At 47.4% G+C, this 25,628-nt stretch overlaps 1 protein-coding gene across 1 annotated transcript; it reads right to left on the minus strand.

Annotated features, from left to right (window-relative positions):
• Window positions 1-450: 450 nt before the first annotated feature.
• On the minus strand, window positions 451-25,035 carry LOC144095365 (MIF4G domain-containing protein B-like). The gene is made up of 6 exons (XM_077629125.1): window positions 24,949-25,035; window positions 24,667-24,786; window positions 5,296-5,464; window positions 4,723-4,829; window positions 2,346-2,618; window positions 451-744 (listed from the first exon to the last, which is right to left on the minus strand). Exons 3-6 carry the CDS (start codon window positions 5,438-5,440, stop codon window positions 451-453), a joined length of 819 nt encoding a protein of 272 aa, XP_077485251.1. The 5' UTR covers window positions 5,441-5,464; window positions 24,667-24,786; window positions 24,949-25,035.
• Window positions 25,036-25,628: the final 593 nt, after the last annotated feature.

Genomic DNA, 25,628 nt, shown 5'->3' on the forward strand with positions numbered 1-25,628 from the left:
TCACTGCCTGTGATAGACGCTTGCTGTATTGCTTTATTTTTATTTCACAAAAGTGCCCGCATTTCGCACTTACATTTTAGTTTTAACATTTCCGTTCAAGGCCCAAAGCATGGCATAAGCAAGTATAAATTCAGCAAGTTCAAAGAAGTCGAACATAACTTTGCATTCTTTCCGCAATCATCTTTGACTGCTTATTCTGTCCCACATTTCCGAAGAACCGACAAATTCGAAAATATACTGCGGATGTTCATGAAGCTCAAGCTTCCACAAAAAGTACACAACAGAGCATGGAAAGCAGTGAAAACTATCGAAATGCACATTCATCTATTCACCACGAAATCGCAAAAGTCTCCAGACACTGCTAATACGACAAAAGCAAGAAATTTTCAGCACTCTCACATGCTTTAACTTTGAAGAAAGCAACGCGCAGCTGGAAATAACGCATCATCATCAACTTAAGAATGCAGCCAAATGGAAAAGGCTTCCAGTGAAATGAACAATTTCTGACAAATCAGTTTCCACTTCAACTTGTGTGTCGTCGTAGTACTTCTGCTGTGCGCGGTTCAACTGCCATCCGGAGGCGCGCAGCTCGATCAGTTGGAGCAAAGTCTTGCGCCCCAAGGCTGAGAGTTCGGGCTCAAGTAACGCCTCCCGCATCCGCTGCACCAATGACTTCATGAGGTCGGGGTCGACGTGCTCGATGGCCTTCCCGGTGCTCGTCAGAACCGAACGCAAACACTCCATCTGCGAGAACGACGATAACAGTGGTTAGTGATAAAATCGGGATGTCAACAGTGAGCACGATATCGCATGACACCTAGTGCCATGACTGCTAAGGAGCAGAATCACTTTGGGCAACATCAGAAACCGGCAAATACAGCCCAATGACTCCGAAAGGGTTGTGGTATAATGCAGGAAGCGGTCAACAATGTTATGAAATCATGCCCACAGGAGAACTTCGTTCATAAGTTCCCCATAGACCAGCAATGAAAATGAACAAGGATGGTGCTGCTTAAATTGTCGTTAGAACTTTTCCTCATTATACGATTTCTCGGATACGTCAATGAGTGCTTTCTGAGAGTATAATTTTTCGATAAGCAGACGGGAACGAGAAGCGATGCTTCAACAAATGCACACTGTAATACGGCGCGGAAGCCGCCATCTTGAACTCAAACGCGTGCATCGATTAGGTTCCCCAGTATGATTAATTTTTGCCACCTGAGTGCGCACCGCATACCACCGAAGAAGCCGAAAAACATGGCTCTTGGCCTGGCAGCATAAATAACCATGCAAGCAAAAAAGCATATACTAAAACAGTAAAGGATGACCCAGAAAAAGATCTTTTTTTTTTCGGAAAACAGTCCGGCTATAGGCTGACTTATGAAGCAAACGCAATTCACATTGATGACAAATTAATACTGGGCGGTATTGATGGAGTACCACCTATAAAATGAAGGACGTTCTTATATGCTATAAATCGTCGGGAAATTCAGCGATTACATCCGAGTCGCCGCCCGCTTTCTCCAAGCTGTAGTGTATCACGACAGTTCTCACCGCACGCAGCGCCGACGTTAGGCCACGACAGTATTCACATAGAAATTATTATCGCGGTCTATTTTAGATCGTGACGACACACGTTTAAATGAAATCAGAGAAAATTGTGTCCAATGTTTTAAACCAATTTTCGCAGTAATAATTGAGGCTGTAGATGAAGGAAACATTGAAATAGCCAGAAAAGGCCATACAATCAAGTAACCCTATATTAAGGATGCCTACCTTCCTCTCCAGAGCATCCGATGTTTACACTAAGGATGCGAAAGCATAATGTAATTCCGAGCATTACTTCAGGAGTTGGCACTCTTGAGTGTAGCACCAGCCTAAATAAATTAAAGTATTGCCTGGTGGGCGACGTGGGACATAACTCCCTTAAAGAGGCCACACGAGTGGCACACAGGACGGAGGCGTGTGTCATGGTCTTCTCGGTTGCCTGTGCACTGTATGCCATTCGTGCGCTTTGTTTCAAGAACTGTAAGAGGATTGCGATTCGGACCGCCTGCTGAGCACTCGCAATTACGCAGAGTCATTGCATACCGTTATGTTGATTTATGTGCGCGTTATTTTGTGACTGGACATGCTATTTTACGCCAGCCCGACAAATTCCTTCAGATCAGTGGGCTCCTCACAATTCGCACTTTCCAGATTTTCTAGACACCATGAAGCCTCACAGGATTACTACGGGGGGCAGTGATACTCGCCAACTTCTTCGTTTCACGTATACTGCTTGAGGACAAAGTTTGTTAATAATGGCTCTGAGAAGCCCTAGAAATCTACTTATAGAGCCTTGCCTCGGATGTGCTGCCCAGCGAAAGGGTCTCCAGAATGTCGTGGCAGCATTTGCAGAGCAGCTTGGCCAGAAACAGAATGCCGTGCTTCATGTGTTCATCTCTGCTGCGGCGAGGCAGCCACAGTAGGAGCTGATCCACGAAGGACACGAAAACCCTCCAGCGATGCTGCACCGGCTCCAACTTGTTCAGTGGTCGAAGAAACTGGTCCCGCTTGTCCAGCCACTCGGAGCAGGTGCTCAAGAGCGTGTTCAGAAACTTCCCGTCGCTATACTTCTGCGCGTGCCAGGGAAATACCAGACAAAGTCAGCTTCATTGGCATCTTCTGCAGCACTTGAGTAAGACGTGAAGGCATCTATACTGCCAACAGTGCACCAGCTTGATGCCTTCGATGTATTCATTGCTACATGAAATGGGATGCTGTATTGAGCTTAAAGGCGAACTGCAAAGTTGGCTGCAGAATATGCCTTTCTGACTAGTTACGTGCAATCGAAAGCTCGCTTTGCCAGCATGCGTATCGAAAGGATATTTTGGCGCCATGTAGCTAAAATTTCTCGAGCTACAGCGCGAAGAATAGCTGCTATCTAAATTTCTATCTAATCTAAATATATATCTAAAAGACGGTCTCTACATTCTAAAACTGATATGGCTATTACTTTTAGTGGCTAAAAATCTCTAATTGGAACAAGGCGCCTAACATAAGATTGTTTTATGGGTGTTGGTTTATGGGTGTTAACTCGGGCTATGACCGACGCCATAGTGAAGGGCTCCGCAAATTCCCGACACCTGGGGTTCTTTAACGTGCACTGACATCGCACAGCACACGAGCCTCTAGAATTTCGTCTCCTTCAAAATCCGACCACCGCAGCCGGGATCGAACCAGCGTCTTTCGGATCAAGCAGCCGAGCGCCATAACCTCTGAGCCACCGCGGCGGCTGGCCTGACATTTAGACTTAAATATTTATTTTGAATATTAGTTAACGAGGTCACTAAAATATATTTATCGATTATCTGGTGTCCGCCGCAACTGGCAATACAATGCCGCTAAAGCATTATTTTACCCTAAAATCTATTCTTTTTTTCAAAATTAGTGTTCCCTGAAAAACCATGTATACTGTCATCAGCTGGCCAGCTTTCACTTTATTGCTTCCAATGTGCCTAACATGTTCCCAATTTAGCGATGAGAATGTTTCACGCCTGCTACAAAACTGGTACTCTTGTTGCAAGCATTTATAAAGCGTGTAGCAACCGACGCCTGCACCTGTACGGCAGTCGCGTAGTTAGACCCCTCACTGGATATGATGTATGCACGCTCACCGAAGAGCCAGTTTCAAGCCGGGCACATTTAAATGCACGAATTGCAGCTGGCACGAGTTTATTCGCTTGCACCTAGGCTTAGCAGTCCTAGGTTTAGTTCCGCCAGCAGCGAGCCGACGAACACCCAACTTCGGCGCCAAAGTAGTTTCATCATCATCATTACCGTCGCTTGTTAAAGCCTGCCCTTGTCTGGGGCATTTGTTTCTAGATTGAGCAAATTTGAAACAAGAACTAAGCCACAAGTAACGAGAGCAAAGCAGCAGGAAAAACTATGAATTCCGCAAGTGAAAACGCCGTTTGGCCTATTGTGCTTTCTGGCGCATGCATGCGTAGAAACAGACGGCAAAGACACAAAGCTCAAGAGCGACGGGTTGAGAGTGTGGCGACACACTCTGCGCATATTTCCGCGCAGCCTCCGCCTTGTTATCATCCGGTCCGGCGTAACACGGCCATACTCTGGACTGCGTTCCCTATAAAACAGAGTCACCGCTGCGTCAACCGAGTCGAGCGCCACCGACGGTAGCTACAAAAACAGGCCGCCCGGCTGAGAAGAGCGGCTGTTTTCCTTTCGCTACCGAGACGAGCGTAGCGTTGGTATGCTCGCCCGCTGCCTTCGGCAAACAAACAAACATTCGTTACTTTTTTATGTTGGGATTCGTCCGTCAGCAGAAATGGCATCCCACAAGAGAATCACTAAGACACCATGGATATCGGGGCATTCTCACGTGCATTATACCTTGCTATGGGCTGCTTTAAGGGCAGTGCCGCCGTGGTGGCTCAGTGCTTATGGGCTCCATTTCGATGGAGGCGAAATTCTAGAAGCCCCTGTAGAGTGCGATGTAAGTGCACGTTAAAGAACCACAGGTGGTCGATATTTCCGGAGCCCTTCACTCGATATTTCCGGAGCCCTTCACTACGGCGTCACTCATAGCCTGAGTTGCTTTGGGACGTTCAACACCCATAAGCCGATAAGCGTTAAACACAGCGCAGCAAAACCGATCAGAATGCGGACTAAATGGATAGCAAGGCACGTATAATAAACAGGAGGGAAATGCAGTCTTACCGCGATAAGGAAGAGGCAGAGGTGAACCACTGGCTCACCCTGCGTGGCTCTTTCGCAGATACCTGCCACAAGCTCCGTCATCTGTTCTGTTGAGAAGGCGTTTAGATCTACGGGCAAACAATAAAGTAAGCAACGTACTGCTGCAAAACCCTAACCCCACCTTCTTCGCTTTCCTTTACGGACATAGAGTGGGTTCAAAACAAAATCAAAATGGTCGTGGCAGCCTTGCTTTAGGCATGGCGGTTAAGACATGGAATGCAACAAAACCGGCAGACAAACTCCACAGTAAAACAAAAGTGCCTCGGGTTGGTTTTTAATGCGGGAGCTGCAGTCCACCATCGAAGCGAACTCCTTGAACTACCTTCCCCACTTCACTCTGCAACACCCGCCAGCATTACAGTATGTTCAGCCTAGGTAAACTTCACGGAAACCTATACTCGCTGCACTCTGCTAAGCCTGACCTTATGAGGCTATGCGACCAGGCTAAATAGTTCTAAACATTACTCGCGATGTGGACTCGTGGAAGGTGAATTCCACTCCACAATGAAGGAACGCGGCTGTACGCTTTCTCACCTTGAAGCGCCTTCTTGATGAGGTCTTCGTTCTGGGTATGCAAGGACGCATTGGCGGATTGCGGCTCATCGCCCAAGGCGCACTTGGGCTGCCGAAGCGGGGGACGGCTCCTAATCGCCGATTGGTCCTTCCTTAACCACGGCATCGGGTAGGGTACTTCAGGTGAAACCTAGAAGACGACAGCGGAGAACGACAATGAGAAACGACGGACAGTGCCGATTTGTACCTCATTGCCGGCCATTGTGGCCGCACTCAAAAAATGACATTCTCGTGCTGTTGAGCCGCTGAGGCAGACACACGGCGCCGCTAGCGGTTTTTTTTTCGTACTGCAGATTGTGCTACTATCCACATTGCTGCACGGGTGTTTAAGGTGGCAGTTATTGCTAGCATCCACCTGAATGTATCTATGCGCAATAAAAAAAAAATGGCCTGCAGAATCCTCACAAATCTCACCAAGACCACTGTCGCTTGGATTTGGTCAACATGTCCTCTCATTGCCATCTGCTAGCGCTCTTAGCAAGTTTAGTGATTATACAACTGCCCCAAAAGCCCTTAGCAAGTTTAGTGATTATACGACTGCCCCAAAGAGGGCAGTCGCACCGACGACGACCCAAAGGTACAGTGGTGGATCATTATCATACCTACGTAAAGTCTCCTTTTATTACCCTCTTGAACCGCGTGTCAGGAAAAAATAACCGCAAAAGGAAAACACAAGCTGGTGTGCAAACAGCTAGTTTACCGCCGATTTTGTACTGCCCTCTTTATCGTATATTTGTTAATTTCATACCACTCTGTGCCTATGGCCATCACTTTTAGGTGCCTTAACCTCTCATGATTCCTCCCCTCCCTTGAGCTCTTTCTCCCGTTTCTTTTTGTCCGCGGATGTTGTGCTGCGGCGCTGGTCGATCGTTTTTTATCCTAGTATTTATACTCCACCCCATCATCCGCCTTGCATGCCACAGCACCCAGTCAAGGAAGGCTCTACCAACACCACGCGGTTTCCTTGGCTTACGAGTGTGGTATCTAAGGGCTTTCGCACATGTAGGAAGGAAGGAAGGAAGGCCTCAGACGTTGCTGGCACATACCCATTACGGGGGAGTGGCCAAGACACAGGCGGTTAATTGCTGTGTACAGGAAAGTTTTGACGGGAAAAGGAGTGGTAATAGTTCGCACATGTGGCGAGGGCTCCTTGCCACCGGGGCTATCTTCTTCTTTACCTCAGTAAACATGGCACATACCCACGCGGGGGGATTGGCCAAGGTGTAGTGGCATAAACAAAGAAATTTCCGTAGGCGATTACGACAAAATTTTAGCACCAAGCGTGAATTTTGAAAAATGTATCAATAAAGCCGACAGAAGAATATTTAAAGTTAAATAACAGACAGAGTTTTGGTGAAAAAAGAAAAGCTCGAAGAATTTTGAAAGAATTAGCAAATCAACCTACCAGTTGCAATTATGTAATCATGGAGAATCCCACAAATTGAACCCAATGCAAATCCTTTGGCGCTCGCGTCAAACGATAATAACACTGACAGAGATTACGGGAGCCCTAACCAGGAGAGAGGGACCTCAAGGTAAATCTTTCTCTGAAGTGCGAACTTTGGACAGTAGAAGAGAAAATGGTCTACAGATTCAACCTCCCCGCATGCGTCATATAGGTTTGTCGGTGTGAACCGACACCTGCATAGATATAAATTCAAATTGGGAATCCTGCACCGCAACCCCGTCATAGCTACCTCACACAGCCTGGTTTTACACGAACGGACGTTCCAATTATATGTCAAGGGCTGATAATCAGTGGTATTAAGTAAGGATCACGTAACCTGGCTGATATGTGTTGGAATCGCTGAAACCTGGAAATCGCCAACACGCTGATATTCGGGACAGGATGTGTCACTGACTCGTCAAGAGCCGACCTTGCTAAGTAATCAGCCATCTCATTTGAATGAATACCTGCATGACCAGGAACCCGGACAAAACGGACCTCCTACAAAGTGCATGGGACAAAAAATCGCAGAAAACGGCTCAAAATATCTCTTTGTGAAGTTTAAAGGGAGACTAAAACTGACAAACAATCAGCGAGGATAATAACTTGAGACAAATGACATAGAATTTTGTGCAGGGCCATTCTAAGAGCCAAAAATTCCGCAAAGAATATAGGAATATAACCTGGGATGCGGACAGAAAAGCTTCATGCCAAATAGTGTGAAAAGATGCGAACCGCAGATTTTTGGCAGTTCACGGAGGCGTCGGTAGAAAGCACCGTATGATGGGGTATTCCTCTATGTGATCAGAGTGAAGACCGTTTAAAATGTTTGCGGGCATGTGTTTCGCATGAGATGGGAAGATGTGGTCAAAATGGAATTCCACTGCTGCCGGCGTGTCATCAACCCACTGCAAAGAACTGAGATCAATACCAATCGGTGTTAAAAGGTTCTGTGTTAACATAATTTGTGGCATTTGATAACGTGGCCAATTACGATAAAAGATTAAGGCCGGCTGAGACATAAAAATAGGAGTGCTGACATTAGTCACCGGGTCCATCGACCTGAGGAAGGTTCGCACCGTAAGTATTTGAAAGCGGGAATTTATATCAGGGATACGGGCTTCCAGATAAAGCAGGGCGTTTGAAACTGATTTTGGGAGACCAAGACAGAGACGTAGAGCGCGCCTTTCCAGTAAGATTAAGGCTTAGAATCTAGTAGTTTGCGCTACCAGAGAACAGAATGCAACCAAATTTAAGTATAGGTCTTACGTAGGCTTTGTATAGTAACAATAATGTGTTGCGGCGCATCCCAAACTTTTTATTCGCGATTCTTATCAGCCAGCCTAGAGCGCGTTCTCCTTTAAACCCATTGCTCTTTATATGAAGGCTCGAATCTAATGCTGGGTGATAAGTAACACCTAGATATTTTAGAATTGCACTTGTGGAATCTGGTTCGAGCGATGGACTAATGAAATGTGCAAAGGCGTGTCTCGAGGAAATACCAAAACGCCGCATTTGTCAACATTCAGGGTTAAATTAGTACCGAGCAATCTGGTAAAGGGAATAGATATCCCTGGGCGAGGCAAAAAAATCTATACACAAAAACTGTTATATCAGGACGAATGGGGATGCCACTGACCAAAATATTAAAACGCAGCGCGGATTGCACCAATCCTTGCGGCACACCTCTTAGTTGATAATTTGTATTAGAACATAGGGTTTCCTCAGTGCAATAAAAGTGTCTGTCCTTCAGAAATTCAGGTATCCACGCGTAAATGTAGGTTGGAGGATGTAACTGAGCAAGTCTGTTAAGTAAAATAGTATGTTCTACGCTGTCATAGGCCTTTGCTACATCGAGAGTGACCAAAGCTGAACCTTCCCTTCTACGTAGCGAGAGCCGGATTCTGCTCTCTAGATCCACATGCGCGGACAATATAGAGCATCCGCGACGAAAGCAAATCTGGGCTGAGCTTGGACCGTTGACATCATGAACATGTTTTGTGAGGCGACTGTGCGCTATTCTTTCTATTAATCTGACTAAATTAGAAGTCAGCGCAATTGGCCGAATATTATCTAAGACGCATCCTTTTCCTGCACCTTTCATCAATAAAATAATTTTCGCTGTCTTCCAAATGCTTGGAATCCATGCATTTTCCAACGAAGCATTGACCTATCTAAGAGGTCGCTTGTAAAATCCTGGGCTAAAATTTTAATCATATCAACAGTGACACCATCTGGTCGAAAAGCTGCAGGATGCAACATTGCCAGGACTGAGAGGAGCTCTGATGCGTTAACCTCAGTATAATCCGAAGAGGTCGAAATTGTGAACAAAGGAACGTTTTTCTGCATCTGGAAGCGTAACACCAATCCCTGAGCAATACGCTCCAGGGTTTCCTAAGCCCTTTGTGGTGATAACACTGTGGAACTAGTGAGGAGAGAGACTGCAGAACTCTTGTTATGTGCCATCTATACAGGGACTTCCGACTACGAGGTTTTGAAAGATATGTGTTTAAATTTTGCTTATACTCCTCCTTGGCTTTTGCAGTTGTTCATTTGAAAGATGTAGAGAATAATTTGTAATTTAACCAGTTAGCTGCACTCTGGTTGCAGGATAGCCTCTTCCAGGCCGTTTTTCTGCGATGATAGGCCTTCTCAGATTCTTCTGTCCACCAAAGAGACGGCTGTTTATTAGAGACTGCTGCGGGCACAGCGAATATTGAGTGGTCTGCTGCATTTTGCAATAATGAAACCGTCTCCTGAGCTCTGTCATCCCGGTTTGTACTAACTATAGAGGAAAATGAAGCGGACATCAGATCCTTATAAATATTGCGGTTGACAAATTTACACATCTAGTTTTGAGCGGAGATAACCGGATAGTGAAAGTTATAGGCAGGAGATGTACCCGAATCTTCTGTCGACCAATCAGTCACCTATAGCCTACCTGCTGATAAAGTTAAGTCAATGGCTGAGCGAGAAACTCCTCGCATAAAGGTTATTTCTCTTGAATTGCAGCAGAGTAAAGCATTTGCAGACAGCCACGACCAGAGAAGCCGGCCGCAGGAATCGGTACGAATTCCCCAGTCACAATGGTGAGAATAAAGATTTCCTGCGATGACTGCACTGCTTGTGCCAGTCACCAAGCTGTGTAAACGGTCTGCCCTGCGTACACCTAAAGGAAAATAGACATTAGCAATTGTAATATTGGCACAATGCGGAAATGAAATTTTGATCTCTAAAAGCTCACAGTCATGGAGAAGAATTTTCTTAGAGATAGATGCCTGATGACTTAAACGTTTAGATAGCTTAGTTACCGATCCACCTCCCCTGCCAACATTTCGATCTGACCTCAAAACTAGAAAGTTTCTAATTGAAAATTATGTATAACGTGACAACCAAGTGTCTTGTAAAATCACAGTATCAGGTTTATGTTTGTGAATAAGTATTTCTAGATCTGGAAGAGAAGACAATACGGAACGGTCATTCCATTGTAACACTTTGAGACCAGCCATGATTAGTTACCAATTGAAGAGGCAGAAACCGCCTCTTTAAGGATATCAACATGGGAAAGAAGTTGGGTGGTCCTTTCTTAGCTTTCATCTGTGGAGAACTAGAATTAAATGGTGACGAGGAAGCACGGCGCTTCTGCGTAGGGTTCGACATTTCGACATCTGTTGTGCAGATGTCAGTGCAACATTCATTGCTTGGAACAGAGATGTTAAGTGTGACCTGGGGAGCATCAGGAGGTGATGTAGAGCGGCTAGCACTAGCTGCACAAGTTGAAACAGATGCAGGCGTTGCTTCCATGACGGATGTTGATGGTGACACAGATTTAACTGCAACGAACTGAGCCAACGCCTCAGAAAAAGTGTTCATTCGGTCAACGACATTATTAAGGGTTTTTTCAACTGCGGTAAAAATTGAGGAAGCCAAGCTGGACTCAATGTCCCCAACAGAAGTGCGCACACGACTAGCGTATGAGTCTTTTTTCCTGTTAAGAGCAGCGTAAGCATCGGCTGTTGAGCACCGCTTCTCTTAGGTAATGTCCAACAAGCTACGCTCTTCACTACGTTTTGCGCAGTCGGCATCATCAGCTGAGTGACTGTTGCTACAGAGGCAATAGCGAGGTTTCTCTGAGGTGCAGTTATCAGCAGAATGACCTTCTCCACATAAACGGCAGCGGGTCTCCGACTTGCGTGCTTTGCCGCTTTGCCCGAACCGCCAGCAGTTGGTGCATTGAAGAGGGCGGGGTTCTAGAGGGTTCCCACGGTAAACAATCAGCCAGGTTTTTTTAGTTCAGCAGGGCAGGAAGAGCCAGCAAAGGTTGTTATTACAGTCACAGTAGCAACGCGCGAGCCGTTTACCTGTCTTCTGCAGCGGTAGACAGAAAGGACCCAAACTCCTCCATCCTGAAATTCCTCTAAAATTACGTGTAAGGACGATGCTGGGCCGACACTTCTTACGATACCCTTGACACATGAAAGCTGTTCGGGAATGAATGCTTTCACCGGCAGTGAGCTGAAAATTTTGCACTGAAGCAAGTCAGCAACACAAGCGATGTCTGAGGACTTGCACATAATGCCTCGACGGCCAAATGGACGCACTTCAGAGATCTGCAGATAATGGGCTGTCAATGATCTTAGCTCCTGTTGAATTAGTTTTGGGGTTTTCATTTTGATCGCACACTCACCGATTGAGACGAGAGCCACAGGAATTGCATCAATGCCATTTTTTTTTTTAGGGACTCAAGCGGCAGGCTTTGGGCTGGCAAGCTGGCAAATCAAGCTGCCAACCCTTCACCTGGGGAGGTCAACGACATCTCTCAGCAGCATGCACCCTCAGGTTCACATGAACTGCGCCTTAACCTACGCCTTGGCCAAAACCCCAAAACGTAGTACAGGCTCACCAATGATGAACCAGCCGGAACCACCAGGAGAAGCAGAGAACAGCAGCAGTCAGCAAAACAAGTCAGCCAAGCAAACTTCTAATTCTTCGCACCACTCCGAGTCAGCGCTTCTTCTTCTCTCCTCATGTCAAACCAATTCCCAATCCATTTTCCTTCTCTTAAAAAAAAAATTGCCGGGGCTATCTGTTGCCAGACCGTCGTCGTCGCTTCCGATGACGCAGTTGTTGCGATGCGCGTCTTTTTAAATCTTTCCTCCTCTATCTTTCAAATCTCCTACTGTCTGCACGAGGTCGCGAAAGTGGCTCAGATTGAGCCAGTGGGCAGGCCCGTGCGCTTTCCTTCCCGTTCTTCCTGCAGTCCCAACAACAACCAGCAACACGCGGATATCGTTCTTTAGCTAGGGCCAGAATTAATCTCAGTTGTGCTAGTGATTCCGTCTAAACCTGTTTAGAAGGCACCTTGCCTAGACAATACAGAATTCAACCTCGGAATCCCACCACCCGTCGCACATCACACCCTCCTGCGCAGGACTGTAGCTTCCTCTTTGGACCGAAGACACCAATTAACGAGGACGCGTGAGCCGCATCAGAAATCCATGACTAGGTTATTACATGGACTCTCGTGGTGTTGCGTGAGGTAGTGAAATGAGACGACAAGAGGACTTTTCTATCTCTTGGCAAAGCGTTCATTACTGCTAGGTGTTTTAAATTTAAATTGGTTTTTAGGAGATACTGCGCCATTTCATTTTCCTGCTCCATTTCACTGTTTTTTTCGTTACGAGGGAAAAGATTTAAATTTTTTTATTTCCAAAAACTAATTTTCAATATTTTTCTCTCGTCCCTTACGGCGCGGTTCGGTGTCCACCGATATATGTGAAACAGGCGTCATTTTCTTTCCTTAAAACCGATTTCCATTTCATTTTTCTTCTATCAAAAAAAAGCTGCTGGTGGTTAGCTCTGGTTAACCCTGGTCGAAAGTGAAAAGCTGTGTCTCCCTGGCTACGTTTGTAGTCGAACGACTGGCGGTTTCCATAGATAGCCATACTGACACACACAGTAGTATAGGCCTTTTTTGAAGGAAAAAGCTTCTCTACGTCAACTTTTCGAGCCATCAGCGGGGCTGCAAGTTTGACCTTGAATGCAGCTAGAGGTCACGGTGGCCGCAAGTTTTTCCCTTGAATGTAGCTAGAGGTAAAACCATGAGCATAACTGGTGGTAGTCATTTAATAATAATAATAATTGCTTTTTTGGGAAAGGAAATGGTGCTGTAGTGGAGGGCTCCGGAACAGATTCAACCACCTGGGGATCTTTAACGTGCACTGAAATCGCACAGCACATGGGCGCCTTAGCGTTTTGCCTCGATAAAAACGCAGCCGCCGCGGTCGGGTTCGAACCCGGGAACTCCGGATCAGTAGCCGAACGCGCTAACCACTGAACCACCGCGGCGGGTGTGGTAGTCAGTTTCGACACGAAACGTCAGCTAAAGCAGCACCACCAATAGCAATTACACCAACTATACGAATTTCATCTTCATCTTTGGCCTTTACCTTTGACCTCCGGTCAAGCGGGAAAGCATCTGCCAGCTTCGCATGCGCTGGTCATGAAAGTGGGTTCTGCATAAAACGCCGGGTTAACCCGTAGACATTACTTATTGTGTAAATAATTTGTGTATCCTACCTCTCCTCCTATCCTCTCTTCCTGTCCACTCACCTCATTGATTTTATTTCTCCATTCTGCCTGCTATCCTTTATTTCCGCTGCCCCAGCTGACGTGCTTCAGTATCGATGACCGATGCCGGAGCTAGCAGATATCTTTTCCGTTTTTTTATAATTTGAATAAAAACCCCTTACTACAACCACTAAAACGCCGGTGCACTTTGATGCGTTCAGCGGTATGCTAGATGTCGTCGATGCGACGCCTGCTGTGGAGTCAGACACTCTAACCACGCCCATAAGGGAAGGAAAATGAAATGAAAATTGGTTTCGAGGAAAGGAAACTACGTCTGACACACATATCTCAGTGGACACTCAAATCGCGCAGGTAAGGGAAGGAAAATGAAATAAAGTTGATTTTAAGGAAAGGAAATGGCGCCTGTCTCGCATATCTCGGTGGACACCCGGACCGCGCCATAAGCGAAGAAAAAGTTGGTTTTAAGAAAAGAAAATGACGCGCTGTCTCATATTGCTTCATATCCTTCCCCAGACCCAGTAGGAGTGTCATTCCAGGCTAAAATCAGAAATTCAACTGCAAAAATAAAGCGGAATGAGAAAGTTGCCTGCACCTGCCAAGCATCAACAGGCTTAAACCAATCGCAACTAAAATAACAGGGCCCATTCCGCCAAAGAGGCTAATTTTGTGGAAAAAGTCCAATGGGAAAAATAAAGCGGAGCACCGTAAACCGGTGTCGGAAGGGCTAAAACGAGCACTGAGGGATGACGATGCATCGCAGAGCTCGTTTTTTTTATTAAAGAACGCTTTTAATGAAGAGCGATGGAGGTGTCAAGAACAAAATAAAGAAAATAAGAAGAAAAATAAAACAATGACGATGAAGACAGAGGAAATATTCATGTAGGAAAGGCAGGAAAAAATTCTTGCAGGCGCAGAGACGTGAGGCGGGCGAGTTCTCATGCAGATGACGGTTCATGATTGGTAGAAGACATGTGCAAATGATGACGGGCGCACCTGCAGGCGAAAGAAAGGTAAACAAAGGACAAAGAGAAAGCAAAAAAACGGGAAGAAAAAATTTCAATGACGGTTTGAGCCTTTCCTCGTAGTGAAAGGTGAAAATGAAGAAGGCACGGGCCTGTATGTATGTCACTCGCACCGTTAATAAAACACTAATTAAAATAATTAAAGAAAAAAGTAATTAAAACTTTAAAAATATTAATAATAATAATAAACACTAATTAAAATAACATGTTATAAACAAATTATAAAACACTAATAAAAATAACATTCGCAATTAAACACACTGATTACAAAAATAGAGGACGCTTAAGCTTCGCCTTTAAGAGTGGAACGTGACAGCGTGTTGCAGCACTGCCAGGGAGTCCACGGAACGCCATCACCCGTTCGGCGCGACGCCTTGCCCGTTAGACAAATCGCTCTGCTACATACGGTGAAACAGACGCTCGGAGCGGCAAACCACGTAGAAGCGCTACCAGGCGCCTTGCCGAAACGCGCGGGACTCAAGCTGCAGTCTTAGTTCGTCGGCACATCGTCGTCGGCACATCGTTGTCGACAAACCTGATGCCATGAACGCCAGCATAGCTTCCGCCCCGAACGAACGGGCAGCAAGCCGCAAGCTTCGTGGTGAACGCGCTTTGGGTGTGCGCTGCGTTGTTCGCCGCTCACCGCGTGATTAATGCGTGCCCGCACGGCCCCACTGCTCCGGAACGAGAGATATGTGAGACGCGTCACTTCCTTTCCTCAAAATAAACTTTCATTTCATTTTCCTTTCCTTACGGCGCGGTTTGGTCTCCACCGAACTATGTGACAGGCGTCTTTTCCTTTCTTTGCGCCACCGTCGCGCGCTATCTGTTGGGGCAGGGGCGTAAATTGCGAGGAGGAGCCGGAGGGTGACGCCGACGACACCGACTTTTCTGCGACACGAGCTCCTTAACGCTGTCGCGTTAAAAAACACCGAGACATAACCGCTGGAAAGGCGGACGTATATGCGTCCACCTCTGTTGGTCTGTAAATGTGCCACGGTCACCCTTGAACCATTCGAATGACAAAAAACGGCCGTGGCTTAGCTTGGTTAAACCTGGTGATTGCGAAGCAATCGTCCAGGTAGCAAAACGCGTTTTTATTTTTGTTGAACATGGTTCGAGTAGACCGCTTTATGGGGTTGGGCGGCGTCTTTGACGGACCGCCGAGACGACGGTATGGCTCGAACGGCGTGCACGACGTGGCTTCACACCCACTTTTCGTGAACACGAATCGACCGTTGCTACACGTCAAACCGTCCGGGCACGGGTAATCCACTGGAAGGGGTTCCCACGTTACGGCGTTGTCGCCGAAAAACTTAAAGTCGTCGATTCCCTTGGCGCGCCAATGTTCGAGCAGCTTCTGATAGGCGTATTTATTGATGTAGTAGTAAATGTTGCGCCCCTGGTGAGAGGAGCGGGAGTTAGGCCGCCGTTGGTGGCTACCGCCTCGCCTCGCGACGGCGTGAGATGGGGCCCCGTTTTTACACAGCTGGTGTGACGTCACTCTAGGTCACTTGGTGTGACGTCACGCAGCGAGGTCACGCTAAAGGTCAATGGTGCCTACCACCGCCTCGCCACGGAACGGGCTGAAGTGCGACCTAAAGTAGTATTGCTTCGCAATAAAAATGATGGTACCATTATCTCGATATCGTATAATTTGGAAGCGCCTCTCTCACCACGGCAACGATCCGCGTGAGCAAAGCGCGGCAGCGGTGGTCATCCAGCCAGCGACGCCCCACCACCGTGTGCGTCTCTCCCGCAAACGGTCGCGGAAGGCGCGCGACAATGTCGCGGGTAAAAGTACAGTGATTCAAATAATGAACGACGTCGCCGACGGCGTGCCCACAAGGAAACACCAAAGACGACGCCAAGCCCAATCTGTGCAAATACGTCGGAAACCGACCGTGTCCGGTTAAAATTGCGACTAATGGCTTCGGCGGCGGAAACTGATCGGGGATGTTGAGAACACAAGGCACCCAGGCGTAAATTCCAGTTTGTTCGTTATTTTCCAACCATCAGTATTGCCACTGGATGGCCTCAACCGATTTTAGCACTCTGCACACTCGACAAGTGCGACAATCTAGACAAGTGCGACTTCCTCACCCGAGATGACCAACTCGTTTTGGAGGCGACCACATCTGCACTCTCGTTTCCGAACACACCGGCGTGTGCCGGCACATGAAAGAGTTCGACCTGACGCACTGACAGTAGGTCAGTTAGTGGTGATTTGATCGAAAAAATCCTTGCGTCCCTCGTTTCATAGGTCGCCAGTGCTGCCAAGAGAGATAGCGAGTTCGTATAAAAGTGGACCGGGATCGTCCTCCGCAACGACGCCACATATCTCAGCGCCTCCTCAAAAGCATTTACCTTGGCGCAAAATGCACCGGAAGCGATCTCTCCTCTGAATCACCCCACCCGCAAGATGCGACCGGACGGAGACATCGCCACAAAGGCAGCACCATCTGTATAAGGATCCATCTGTATAAACGTGCACGGCAAGCAACGCGGCCAAATTGTTTTTTTTTTGGGGGGGGGGGAGGAAATGGCGCAGTATCTCTCTCTCTCGCATATCGGCGGACACCTCAACCGCGCCGTAAGGAAAGGGATAAAGGAGGGAGTGAAAGAAGAAATGATGAAAGTGGTGCAGCAGTGGAGGGTTCCAGAAAAAAATCAAGGTCCGGAGTTCCCGGGTTCGAACCCGACAGTGGCGGCTGCGTTTATATGGAGGCCAAACGCTAAGGCGCCCGTGCGCTGTGCGATGCCAGTGCGCATTAAAGAACCCCAGGTGGTCGAAATTATTGCGGACCCCTCAAATACGGCACCTCTTTCTTCCTTTATTCTTTCACTCTCTCCTTTATCCCATCTCTTACGGCGTGGTTCAGGTGTCCAACGATATATAAGACAGATACCCCTCCATTTCCTTTCCCCCAAAACTAATTGTTATTATTATTATTATTATTATTATTATTATTATTATTATTATTATTATTATTATTATTATTATTATTATTATTATTATTATTATTATTATTATTATTATTATTATTATTATTATTATTATACAAAGCGAAAGATGGCGATCACTGTGTTCATTGGCGCTGACAATGTTCTAGACGGCGATGGCTTTGAGGGAAGGATGGGTGATAACTGGCTCCCTGGATATGCGGATGCCTCATTCATGCTTTGATACATGTAGAGAGAGATGTGGACTGAATGCATTAGCGCTAACAGCGTTGTGGCTGACGTGCGGCACTGCAGCAACAGCTAGGCCGCAGCGTTCATTTGGTGGCCAATTTCTCGCGGTCAGCCATTAACTGCATGCCACCTCCCAGGGTGGCAGGGAGGGCTCGCTGCCTATCCAGAATGCGGAACGCAATCAAAGCAGGCTTTTGCAGTTGGACACCAACGCCACGTGCATGAAAGCGAGATTAAGGTCTCCATTGAACCACGGAGCCGATTGTGCGCCTTTCCATTTCATGAAAATGAACGGCCTTTGCAAAGTTGTCCACGCCAATGAACTCTATGAACGCAGTCAAAGGAAACGGCGCAGTAACCACCTCACATATCTCGGTGGACACCCGAAACGCTCCGTAAAGTAAGGGATAAAAAAGGGAGGGAGAGAAGAAAGAGAAAACTGAAAGTTGGATTTTGAGGAAAGGCGCTGCGCTGCGCAGCGGTGGAACACCTTTGGCTCGGTGCTACTAGTGGCGGATGCCCAGTAGTGACTAGGGAGCGAGAGAGAGAAATATCTGCGGCGAGGCACGCGTTGTGATATCATGTGCCTCCTCGGAGCACCGCCACGGCGAACTGCGAAGCTTTCGCTTTAATAATTTCGACCACCTGAGGATCTTTAACGTGCACTGACATCGCACAGCACATGGGCACCTTAGCATTTCGCCTCCATCGAAACGCAGCCGCCGCGGTCGGGTTCGAACCCGGGAACCCCGGATCAGTAGCCGAGCGCATTAACAACTGAGCCACCGCGGCGGATCAAGCAGCTGCATCCGCCACACTCAGATGGACGTGCCGGAATTCAGGAACTTCTGCAGGGTGCTGGAGCGTGTCGTCGAATGGCACCGTCACTTCTGATGCGCGAAACGACCTCTCGCCAAAGGAGGCCTCCAATCCAATCCCCGCGTCAACAGCGCAAACTTTGCACCCAACCTATCAAGGTCAAACTGCAGAGGCTGTGCCCCCAATAAAATTTGGAGTTCCTTTTTGCTCGTAGTGGTGTAAGCGCGCACCAACGCTAAAAGCGGGGCCCACTGCACCGACACCAAACGAGCACGCAAGCCTGAATAGGGACTCTGCGTCCACCAAACAGGGGACGCATACATGAGGGTGGGCAAGACAACCTGCGAGTAAAGCGCCCGCAGTTGGTTGGGAGCCGGGGTGCCGCTAAGCTGCAAGAAAGAACTCAGACGGGCAGAGAGCAACTCGGCATGCTCCTTGAGCTGATCCCCGCGAGCTATGGAGGTCAAGGTACGGTCGAAGACCATGTCCAGCAAGCGAACGGATGGCCTTGACTAGAGGCGGGCTCCGTCCAGGCGTACGGCGGGCGGCGTACGTCCCATTCCCCCACTGAGAGGGGAACTGAGAACGCACACACTTTTCTCTCTACTGATGGACACCCTCGCCCACGTGGCCACTCGTCCGGGCGCACCCTCCGCCAAAGCCGTGATCTCCTTTCTGTTTGGCGCAAGCACAATGGCGACGACGTCGTCAGCATAGGCCTGTAGCTATGCGCCCTCTGGCATCGGCAGCTCAAGCAATCCACGCACCACGATGTTCCAGAGGAGCGGTGACAAGGGAGATCCCTGCAGGCTGCACGAGGTGGGACACGCGACCGCGTCACCCGCGTGAGAGTGGAAGACCACCTCTCGGTCGGACAAAAACGACCGGAGCAGTGCGCAGAGGTTTCTCGGACACCCCCATTGGCCAAGCGAGCTCAGCACCAGGGGGCGCCACACACTGTCAAAAGCCGCCCTGAAATCGATGGAAATGAGCAGCACGTGGAGGCCGTCCGCGCGCAACACTCGCAATTCAGTGACCAGCGCGTAAAGCGCCTGAACGGCGCTACGCTGTCTCGTGAAGCCGAATTGATTCCAATGTAAAAAATTTTGCCGCGTCAAGAAATGGTAGAGGACATCATACAGGAGACGCTCCAGCACTTTAATAATAATAATAATAATAATAATATTGTTATTAATAATAATTGGTTTGGGGGAAAGGAAATGGCGCAGTATCTGTCTCATATATCGTTGGACGCCTGCACCGCGCCGTAAGGGAAGGGATAAAGGAGGGAGTGAAAGAAGAAAGGAAGAGTGGTGTGCCGTAGTGGAGGGCTCCGGAATAATTTCGACCACCTAGGGATCTTTAACGTGCACTGACATCGCACAGCACACGAGCGCCTTAGTGTTTTGTCTCCATAAAAACGCAGCCGCCGCGGTCGGGTTCGAACCCGGGAACTCCGGATCAGTAGCACTTTTCAAAAGAGAGAATTCATGACAATATGCTGGTAGGACGTAGTCGCATGAGGCTGTCTGCCCGTCTTCAAAAGAAAAAATATGCGACCCTTACGCCAAGTCACCGGGAAGTGAGAGAGCCGCACGGCCGCAAAAAAAAAAAAACGAAAATGAAAAACCGTGGATGCATGTTCCATAATTCGCGGACCACTTTCTTGGTGAGCCCGTCCAAACTAGACGCAGTGCCGTTCTTAACCTCGGAAAAAGCCAATTCTAACTCTCCGTAAGTGAACGGAATGTCGTCCGGCCCACCCAACGTTGAGTCTGCCGCGGTCGCACGCAAATTGACATGAATGGGTAAACCCAATCATTGGTCGTCCGAACACACCTGACAGTTTAAAATTGTTTGGGCAGTCTCCAACAAAGATGTAGTTAATGACCCATCCGAACGCTCCGCTGGTGGCACACTCAACGATGCACGCAGACCTTAAAATTGCGGCCAAAAAGTCTGCTCTTAATGAGCATCTCTCTAGTTGTGATTGTCGTGCGTTCGCAACGTTTTCCCTAAATTCCTTTAACGCCTCGTAATAAATGTGGATGTAAAATTTCCACAATTCATACTCCTTACAGCGCTGAAATCATCTCCGGAGAGCGCGACCTCGGCAGCGCTCAGCACCGAGCTCCGGAGGCCACTAAACACATAGAAACCGTCCCTCTGGCGACCCGTATCCGGCCTTACAGTCGATTTTTTTCTGCGCGTCTTATTGAAAATGTAGTGAAATCTCTCCACCTCCAAATCCAATCCGCTCGCCGAAGCCAACTGAGCTTCGGCCACCGCATCAAAGAATGAAGACTGTTCCATGGCCCTCAAGACTCTCGTTGGGCCGTTGTGTATTAATCTGCGGTTTGCGTGTGTAGGTTTCGAACCGAATTTTGCCTCAATGTGCTTATGTTCCCAGAACGTGGCGGTGTCAGCAATCGTCCATTGAAAGCCCGCCAATGCCAAGGCGGGACTGTGCGACGTCCGTGCACGTTAAAGATCCCCAGGTGGCCGAAATTATTCTGGAGTGCGCCACTAAGGCACCTCTTTCTTTCTTTCTTTCTTTCTTTCTTTCTTTCTTTCTTTCTTTCTTTCTTTCTTTCTTTCTTTCTTTCTTTCTTTCTTTCTTTCTTTCTTTCTTTCTTTCTTTCTTTCTTCTTTCACTCCCTCCTTTATTCCTTCTTTTACGCCGCGGTTGAGGTGTCCGCCGATATATAATACAGATACTGTCCCATTTCCTTTCCCCAAAAACAATTATTTTTTTTAAATACCTTGCAGGCCCGTTGGCATTGTGTAAGGGGGGCGGCTAAACATCAAGACCAAATTTAAAAGGGGACAAGCAAATACAGGGAAACAAGGCACTATACATGATCAGTAAAAATTTGGAACACCTAAATATAATACAGAACAGTTGACATAGGAACACAGAAATAAGAACGCATGAAAACTTAGGCTGAAACTTCAGTCTTGCCGAATTTGCAAAGTAGAGTTGACATGTAGCTCGAGTGTGCATGTATTTCATGGGATCCTCACACTAAGTCAAATATCAGTCACCTTGAAAAAATACAAAGAAAGACAGTTAGATTTATATTTAATAAAATTAATTTGGATTAGCTCAGCTAATCATGGATATACAATGCGAAAGCGAGATTGAGGTCTCCACTGACCCACGGAGCCGGTTGTGCGCCTTTCCTTTCGTGAAAATGAACGGCCTTTGCAAAGCTGTCAACGCCAATGAACTCTATGAACGCCGCCGGCTCACTTGTTTTGTTTGGTTTTTGAGGAAAGGAAATGGCACAGTAACAGTATCACATACCTCGGTTGACACCCGAACCGCGCCGCAACTAAAGGGGTAAAGGAGGGAGCGAAAGAAGAAAGCGAAACTGATAGTTGGATTTTCGAGGAAAGGTGCAGCGCTGCGCAGCGGCGGGACACCAGTGCTCGGTGCTACTAGTGGCGCATGCGCAGTAGTGACTAGGGAGCGAGAGAGAGAAAGAAACGAAAGGTCAGGCGACGGAGTCGGCGGCGGCCACCTGCGCCGTGCGTGACGTCACTCGTGCTCCGACATACGCCGGCTCGCGCGAAGCGAGGTGTTTACTAGCGTAGTGATGCTGTTCGCTTCAAAATTTGCACGGACTCACTCTCCCTGTAAAATTATGGCAGATAATTTTATACCTACCCTTGAATCACGTCTAAAGCAGTTCAGACTTGAATTCCTTTCCCTCCTTCTTAACAACAAACTTCAAATGAATAAATTACCTTATATAACGCCTGCATTAACGCGCCACACAAGACATCACCATCCTGACTCGTTCACACCTTATTATGCTCGAACTGATTCTTCTAAATTTTCCTTTTTTCCTCGGTCATTATCGGACTGGAACCATGGTTAACTGGCTACAGTGTGACTAGTAATTGTATAAATGTGTACTTGTCTGTTCCTGTTTTGTTCGTTATTTGTATTTATTCTAATGCCTCTTAGCTTGGACCCAAGGGTCTGCAGTATGTAATAAATAAATAATATAAATAAATATATGCTCTCTTGTGTGAGCGCCTTTAATGTCGTCTAGGGCAAGCAAGGTATTTAACAAATAAAAAACGCCTACTACTCTGTGTGTTTAAATATGACTATCAGTGGAAACCGCCAGTCTCTCAACCACAAACGTAGCCAGGGAGAGGCGGCTTTTCGCTTTCGACCAGGGTTAACTAAAGCTAAACCCCATCCTATATCTCTATCTCTCCTCCACTCCACCAATCTCAAACTCCGCCCGATCCGACTGATCTCTGCCCCTGCGTACCCATCCCATCTAAGGAACGAGGCGGCCCACAATTATGCACGAGGATTCGTCGACCGGGATGTGGTGACACCCGTCCTGCGGACGGCGAGAGATCGTATGGTTAAATTTCATGACATCACCATGCACTACCGCTTAGTTAGGCCTCTATATCTCACCGCACATATTTCTCTCACCAAACCCCATGAAGTTGCATGGAGGCAACTCCAAACTAACACCTTCCCCAACCCCGCGATATATTCCCGCATATACCCTGGGGTCTACTCCTCTTCCTGTAAACCGTGTGGCCAATATGCCACTCTATCCCACATAATCTGGGCTTGCCCTCGGGAGTCCCCTTCTCGAGCTTTGCAGCTCTCGAATTTAGACAAATGGGAGGCCGCATTGCTCAGTTCCGACTCGAACATAATTGTTTTTTGCGAAATGAAATCGTGCAGTGTCTGTCTCAAATATCGTTGGACACCTGAACCGCACCATAAGGGAAGGGATAAAGAAGGAAGTGAAAGAAGAAAGGCAGAAAGAGGTGCCGTAATGGAGGGCTCCGGAATAATTGCAACCACCTGTGGATCTTTAACGTGCACTGACATCGCACAGCACACGGGCGCCTTAACGTTTTGCCTCCATAAAAACGCAGCCGCCGCATACAGATCCGGGTTGTGACAAGAGGCCTTGAAGTCGCCGAACGCCACGGGCTCATGGCGACGTGCCGGAACTATAGAGAGTTTTAGTTTCACGTACGTAGAGGCTTCACGTACGTAGAGCTCTTACGGGTGACCAGTGCGCATGCGCAGAACGCAAAGGGTATGCGCGAGTCTCACGTACGTACGTGAGATTCGGATTTTTACGTTGCGGTCTTTGCGTTGCTTGCGTACGTAGCGTAGACAAACATGGCGGCACCCTGCCCGCCGCTTCACGGCGATAACAGCTTCGTCGCTAATCCCTCGAGGCGACATCGTGTTCTAAACTTGTATTCGCCTTCGATTTGCCCATTCTTACCCTCGCATAAGGTTTCAAGCGACAAATAGCTTTTGTTTTTCAGACAGAAGAGCGATTTTTCAGCTATTAAGCCTGACGAAGTAGCGTTGGTCGTCCTCATAGCAACGGTCTCGCTATGAATGGCTTGGCTTAAAGACTTGTGTTGGATGATTTAGGCTACAACCAGTGTCTGTGTTTCTTAGTAGATGGCGCTAGGCGTAATGCGCAGCGTGCTTCGCGTACGTGTAACTATAAGGATTTCAAACGACCTACGTGCAGGCTACGTAGACTTCTCACGTTTGCGTACGTGAACCCTCTACGTACGTGAAACTAAAACTCTCTTATAACTCCACACCGTCTGCTACTTTTGTCAACGAAAAATGTTAATCCTCCTCCTCCTTCCTTACGGCGCAGTTCGGGTGTCCACCAAGATATGCGAGACATGCGTCTTTCCTTTAATTAAACTGTCCAACAGGTAAAGCTTCGCGCAGAACATGCGATGGCGTTCCATTCCGTGGACCGCCCCCACCCCTGGCAACACTGCAGCATGCTGTCATCAAATTTTTTTGTCATTTTTGTTTTCGTTGTTCATTTTTTATTCTTGGTTTTCGTTATTTTTATTTTCTATTTGTTTGTTACTTTTGTTTCTATTTGTACTTTCTGGTTCATTTCATTACATATACGCTGCTTAAGAAATGTTGCTTAATCAACTTTGCTTTTTTGTTTCATTTCTCACACAACTTATCATTGACAGTTCAAGCGGGCAACTTCCATCTACAACTTCCGTCTACAGCTTCCGTCCACCCCACTCATGAAACAAGAAAGGCTTTCGCCTTAATAGGGCCAAGCAGAACTATGGAGTAGCGCGGTGGTAATTTCAGCATGTATCAGCAGAGCTAAACACGTACAAACGTACAGCGGCAGCTTCTTGACCTAAGCCTAAACGTTGCAATAATTGCTCTGGAAAGCCAGCCGCATAAAGGACAAAGGTACATACCTGGTTGTGCCGCTAGATGTGGTCCTTTTTGAGTGAAGGCACGGGCACCACCGCTGCAGGCGAGGCGTGGCGCTTCTCGGTTTGCGCGCGGAGCGGACTGTATTCCTTTGGACACCGAATCTGTGCCGAGAAGAATGAAAGAAAGAAGTCTCTGAGGTCTGCGCCCAGGCACACGCTGCTAGTACGTTCCATCCAGCGAACGCCGACCTACAACCAGTGCGATCACGAAGCAAACTAGCGCAAATTGACACTTGTGAGATCATAAGTAGCCGAGCCGCCTACCGTCGCGAATTTTTAACGCGTCCCTTAGTGCAGAAGGCGAATGGTATCGAAAAAAATTGCGAGACACTTTGGCAACTCAAGTGCTGAGGCGTGAAATCCGACCATTCTGTGTCAATTTTCACTATGCCGCGACGACTTCCGGTAGATGTGACGTCACACCATTCCTGTGGCTATAATGATACCCAAAATACGCAATTTTAGGGATTCTTAAGTGTTACTTACGCCTAATTACACATTTTTTTATCTAATTTGACAACAACACGACGTTTTTCTGATCATTCTGTCACAATTTTCACTATGCCATGACGACCTGGTGGATGTGACGTCAGACCGTTTTCTTGGCTATATTGATACCCAAATTATACATCTTTCGGGGATCTTAAGCTAATTACGCTTAATAGAACATTTTTTTATTTAACTTGACACAAATACGACGTTTTTCAAACCATTCTGTGACAATTTTCTTACGCGGTGACGGCTTTAGGTGAATGTGATGTCACACTGTTCCCGTGGCTATATCTACGGCCGCGCTATTTTGATGCAATTTCGACATTTTTACCTAAAATTAATTTACTAATTACTCTACAGTTCTCGAACTTGTGCTCTAGGTTCATTTTCCCCTCCTCTCTCTGAAACAATCATTCTTTTTCTGCTATCTTTTTTAGTGCCTGAGTTAAACG

The sequence above is a fragment of the Amblyomma americanum genome, chromosome 6 (genome assembly GCF_052857255.1).
Source record: "Amblyomma americanum isolate KBUSLIRL-KWMA chromosome 6, ASM5285725v1, whole genome shotgun sequence".
NCBI classification, from domain to species: domain Eukaryota; kingdom Metazoa; phylum Arthropoda; class Arachnida; order Ixodida; family Ixodidae; genus Amblyomma; species Amblyomma americanum.